Source organism: Trifolium pratense, linkage group LG2, assembly GCF_020283565.1.
Source record: "Trifolium pratense cultivar HEN17-A07 linkage group LG2, ARS_RC_1.1, whole genome shotgun sequence".
Taxonomy (NCBI): Eukaryota; Viridiplantae; Streptophyta; class Magnoliopsida; order Fabales; family Fabaceae; genus Trifolium; species Trifolium pratense.
Window position 1 is genome coordinate 4,550,738 of NC_060060.1, and position 6,006 is coordinate 4,556,743.

General features: G+C 30.5%; 1 protein-coding gene across 1 annotated transcript; it reads right to left on the minus strand.

Moving 5' to 3' along the window:
- Positions 1-1,668: 1,668 nt before the first annotated feature.
- Positions 1,669-3,426, minus strand: LOC123910288. Its single transcript, XM_045961386.1, has 3 exons — positions 2,814-3,426; positions 1,913-2,191; positions 1,669-1,808 (listed from the first exon to the last, which is right to left on the minus strand). The coding sequence occupies exons 1-3, from the start codon at positions 3,424-3,426 to the stop codon at positions 1,669-1,671; spliced, it is 1,032 nt and encodes a 343-aa protein (XP_045817342.1).
- Between the last annotated feature and the right edge of the window lie 2,580 nt (positions 3,427-6,006).

Below are 6,006 nucleotides of genomic sequence, written 5' to 3' on the forward strand. Positions count from 1 at the left end.
TTTTTTCTACTTTTATTTATTTATTATTCATCTTATCGTTTTATCGAGATTATTTGATTTAGTTTTTAAAATATTGGTCTAAATATTGATCCAGGTCCTCGACAACCATCCTCTCTACTTCACTCTCTGTTGCACGGTTGCTGACTGTTGAATTAATCAATGAGTAAAATGTCAAATATCTCCCTAAAATTTCAAAATTCATCAAATACCCCCGAAATTTGGAAATAGGCAAATACCTCATGAAATTGTAAAACGTCAATCAAATTGTCCCCTGCTTCGTTTACTCGTCTATTATAATGCTCAAATCTTATAATGCTCTAAGGTGTTTCAGTAGTAACTTTTGTTACTTATGACTTATAGTTTACTTATAAGTAGTAAGCAGATCGCTCGAGTGAGACAATATTTAAACACAAATTGTACGTACTATGTAAATCCTATATATGAACAATAACAATGTAGAGCACGAGACATGCACAATTAGCCAAACCCCACAATCTCGTGTGTTCTTTGTGTTTTTCATATGTTTTCTTTTCAATCGAGATTCCTTTAAAAATTTCCCAATCATAATCATTAGGATGCAAGAAAAGACTCACATGGAAGGAAAACATTGTTGTATGGCCTTAGTTCTTAGAATTTGTAACCTTATTTGATCATAGAGCATACTTGAATAAACTCTAGCTTGTGTGCTTGAGGCAAACATTACTTCTTTCATTTACACTCCTTTTTATCACAAAGGAAATATAATACAATTCATATAATTAATACAAGTTTTAAGAAAGATTTATACAGTTATACCAATAGTTGGTTATGACTTATGATGGCAAGAACACATAATTCCTAGTAAATAAATAACTAAAAATTAATGAAATGAAATAATGTGTTCTTGAATTTTTTATTTTTTGATTTTGTTTTTGGCTGGCCTTTGTTTTCTTGTAGTTTGAATGTCTGATTATCATTAGCACTCTTGATGTATTGTGAACTCCTTGGCTTCATTAGGCTGCTGCCAAGATACATATTTTGTTAGGACAAAATCATAAAACAAAGGAAAAGTTAACTTCCATAATGAAAATGGTATTAAGTACATAAGGTAATGCAAATATAGGGTTTTTAGAAAGAAAAAAAAAACCCTAATATTCTTTCCATTTTTTACATGATGACTATATAAAACTATACGTCAATTTTTTTTTTGAACAGCTAAATTATACGTCAATATTGTTGCGTAATAATGTCACACTGAACTCCAGCGTGCCTACTTCATCTTCCAATCCATGTGACATTATTACGTGACAATATTGACTCATCGTAATAATTTTCAAGACTTGAACACCCTTTATTATACGCATGACTTTGGTATTGAATTCACAAATTGTTAAGAGTCCCACATCGGTTAAGAGATGGTCTGACTAAGTGTTTATATACTAGAGGCAATCCTCACCTTACGAGCCGGTTTTGTAAAGATGAGTTAGGCTCAATACTCATTTCTAAGATGGTATTAGAGCCTCTCCACGATCCGTTGGGCCACCTGTTATCAGGTTTCCGTTATCGGGCCACCTATCGTTTATATCCACGCACCAAGCCCATGGCCTGACTAAGTGTTTATATACTAGAGGCAATCCTCACCTTACGAGCCGATTTTGTAAGGATGAGTTAGGCTCAATACTCTCATTTCTAAGACAAATAAAGAACTATCGTAGTCATCATCAAATTGGTGAGTGGTAAAGATTGTTGAACATGCAAATGGTACCATAAAGAAAAGGTTTGGTTTATCTCTCTAGCAAATGGTCGATTGTGCTCTACCGCATCCCTTCCTAAAAGGTGGATGAAGTTTGCACACTATATATAACATTGTAACTAGACATTATTAATAAAATTTTAGTTGTAGAATAAAAAATACAAGTCCAAAAAAACTTACCTTTAAATGAAGATGGAACCACAACGACATGCATGTCAGTATTATTAGGAGGTAGATGTGAAAGAAGTGGATAAAGATTAGCATTAAATGGATTACGACAACAAACACAAATATCAGCAAGTCCAGTTTCCTCCATCAATTTATCCTTCAACTCATTCACACAATTTCCTTTAAATGTAAAAAATGCCCCTTTATTTGCATCAACAACTTCACCATTTTCATTACCAACATCATAAAATATAACCCTCCCTTCTTTCATCGGCGATGGAGACGGATCGTTGAAATATTCAAGATGCCCCTGGCGATTAAAAGAAGAAAATGTTAGGTCAACATAATATGTTGTAGAGAATTCAAACATGATAATTTCCTAACATTTAATTAAAAGATTTGATATATTTTTTGAACTTGCCAATTTCATAATTAAGATAGGCTTTTGAAACATCAATAGGGTTTATAAGGAAGCTAAGGGGGAATTTATGAAATATATTTTTATGTTTTAAGGAGAAAAAAATACAAAAAATACTGCGTCAAAAAAAAAAAAACAAAAAGAACAAGGCACAAAACTAATATATAGCAATTCATTTTTATCTTGTGAGAAAAGACATTAGATTAAATGGATAACAATACATATCTTTACAAAGAAAAGACATTTTTATTTTTATTAATAATTAACTTCATATACACATCATATTACATGCATCCAGCCATTACATATCTACATATATATGAGAAACTCTTTTGAGTACATATATCTATATATTTGGTCCATGCTAAGATTAGGCTGCGCACAATTTCTCATTAGATTTTCTACGAACGATGATAAGTTGGAGAAATTTTTTGATGTAACGAACCTCGGGTGTTCGAGGAGACCTTAGCTCAATCTTGACAAGGGGGCCATTATCTGATTCTGAAAGCGGCGAAAGACAAGGAGAAGGAAAAGTAATATCATTAGTCGTCGTTGTTGGTGTTGTTGTTGTTATTTGATTATCCAAACCACGATTAGGAGGTGTAATGGGTGTCGGCCTTGGTCTTGGTTTAGGAACCTGCCCGGCTTGTTTTGGCTTAAGTTCCACAATATCAACATCCCACAAAATCCAATTAGCCGTTGCGGTTCTATGTGGAACATCATGTGTTATTGTGTTTCTCCAAGGTGGTAATCCTCCATTCCCACGAAGATATTGTCCATAACGCGTCCTTAGTTTCACTTGAACACCGTCCCTAATAGGTTCCCATTCAACCGATGAATCTAGCCTTATAGGCAAAGTTTGCAATACTTTCTTACCTGTGCTTTTCAAAAGAAATGGCATATTTGATGCTGTTAAGTATTTACCGTAACAACTCTTCAATCTTATCACATTGCTGTGGTCGCCCTCTAATAACTCGACCGTCCATTTTGCATTGTCGTAGCAACCGTTGCGGTCTTGGTAGACGTTTTCTTCATCTTCATGTGCCAACATGTATTTATCATGGTGGCTCCTTAGGCGCACCACTTTCGCCTTTTGGAAGAATTCCATTTAATAAAGTTTCGATTAGTTAATGATAATATAATGCGAGTGTGATGATAATGAGAAAAATTTTCAATTAAATAAATGAGTTAATTATATCTCTCGTGTCTCTCCTTCCTCACCGGTACAGAAAGACCTGGATGGGATGGAGAGAGAATCGAGAAAGATGAAGAGGATGATAGAGATCAAAGAAAGAAATTGAAAGAAGAGAAATCTGATAAAATAAGAATTAGAGAATAGGATGCAAAATTAACTGTGATAGGAAAATCAAGAATTGGAAAATAAATAGAACAATTTGATAGAAAATTATCATTAACTAAAATTGGTTGTTTTTGTTAACTTAATCAGTAAAAAGGGCTGGATATTGATTGGAATATTTGTATATGTGACGTGTTTGTTGCGCGTAACAAAACCAATCATGTCTAATTGGAGTAGCAAATATAGATTTTTTTTAAGCAAGTAGCAAATATAGATTAATCATACTAAAATGGTCTAAAAGTTTGTTTCAAGAAGTTTTTTATCTTTGTCAAAAAAAAAAAAGAAGTTTTTTTTTATCAAAGTTTGTTTCAATAAGTTGAACTCTCTATGTACAAGTACAACTATGATCTGATTCATTTGTTGATCATTATATATATATATATATATATATATATGCATTAATTAAATATCAACGGTTCATAAATTCTAACTTAACCAGTAAAAATATCAAAACTATTAGGTCAAACATCGACGATCAAATCTCAAACCCTCACTTTGTAAGTGTAAGTTTAATTTCAAACTTATCAATTCGTCTATCTACCAAAAAAAATCTCAATAGTTTATAAAAAAACGTCTAAAAATTAAATTTTAATTTTTTTATCAAAAAATAAAATAAAAATGTATTTCAAATAATTTTTTAATTAAAAAATAGTGAATTATATATAAAAAATATGGGTGGGGATTGTCTCCCGTGTAAATGTCACTGGAGGAAGTCCAGTTTCATCATCCACCCTTTATTAATTTTTTTGTTATAAGTAGACATCTGCAAAAAAATCAAATGAATGGTGTGGATTTAACTGAACAAAAATGTGACTGGAGGCAACCCTCTCCCAAAAAATATCATAGCAAGCTAGCAAATTATAGGAGGGTCAGAAGTCCGGCCAATATAGTGTGAAACAGATAGTAAATATTTGGAACTCTTAACTATTTGGTCTTTTCGATTTTTGGTCGGTGTGTATAAAATAATATTTGTTGGGTAAAATCAACCCCTTTAATGGACATTATTTATCTTGAGATAGTTGCGCCCGAGACATTTTTTGAGTTTATTCTTTAGTAGTCTAGTCTAATCAGTTGGTTTAGATAAATACATGTCCCCGTTTTTTTTTTCCAACTTATATTTTTAAGTTTTACAATATACTGTAGCTTAGCATAGTTCGTAGCATATATGGAAATAGTTCGTAGCATATAAAAAAATAATTTATCCATATTTTATCAATTACTATAGAAATAGCATACGTAAAACTTATGCATAAGTGATTATTTTGGATTCTTTATTGTTCTTTTTGTTCTGTTTCTCTGGTTGATGGTAAAAGAAATAGTTTTAAAGAGAAAAAACATAAATACACGGTTGAGATAATGACAACACAAATAGCAGGAGAAGTTGAACCGAAGGGCATCCACATCCATGACAAACGTTTCTTTTATATGCTTCAAATAAGTTGTTCATCCAAACAAGTGTATATTTTACATTCTATAAAATGAATATATGCACGGTTTACTTTAAAGGAACCGGATGGATGATCACATTTTATTAGATATTTGAGTTTAATTATTAACATCAAATAAATTATTCTATTAAAAATAAAATAAAATAAAAAATCAAATCAAATCAAATAATTAAAATTTAAAAATATACACGGGACAATAGTTTTACTAGAACAAAAAACAATTTCACTTATATTTTAACAATATTTTAACTATTTTATTTGTTAATTTAATATAATTATATATTTAAATATCGATAAATTTAAATATATGGTTTACTTTAAAGGAGCCGGATGGATGAGGATGATCACATTTTAATTTGTTTTAATAAGAAAATTTATTTATTTCAAAAAGTGCATAAAAAGAATTTTGATAGGAAAAAGTGAATAAATTAAAGTCAAAGAATTCCATAAGAAAAATATTAAGTAAAAGTGAATAAATTCATTTATTTCAAAACGTGAATATTTATTTTTCCCGGACTTTGTACTCTTCATGTACAAAAAAAAAATGGTATAGTATATATAGAACGTTTAAATCATTATCATTATGTTTTGAAGGAGCGTTGTATTTTTTTTTTTTTAAAAAAAGGAGCGTTAATATTTTTTTTTTACTAAACAAAATAATTGATATGCATGGACATGCTTATCAAATAACGAGGGATTATAGTGCAAGTTAGTTACGTAAATCATTATAAATTAATATTACATCATCATTAGAAAAAAAAATTTAAAATTTAAATATCTTTCTCCCCCTCATTCCCAATTCAAACCTAACAGATTCTTCTCAACAAAGAAACCCTAAATTTTTTCATAGTTGTTAATTTTGAAAATTCATTCCCTCCTACTT

Bases quoted from the DNA above. Each gene is read 5' to 3' on its own strand.
- LOC123910288 (XM_045961386.1), bottom strand. From the start codon at position 3,426: ATGGAATTCTTCCAAAAGGCGAAAGTGGTGCGCCTAAGGAGCCACCAT. The intron at 2,192-2,813 runs ATAATGGCCCCC...TTGAATATTTCA, and splicing joins TTCGCCGCTTTCAGAATCAG to ACGATCCGTCTCCATCGCCG. The intron at 1,809-1,912 runs GTAAGTTTTTTT...TCCACCTTTTAG, and splicing joins GGTTCCATCTTCATTTAAAG to GAAGGGATGCGGTAGAGCAC.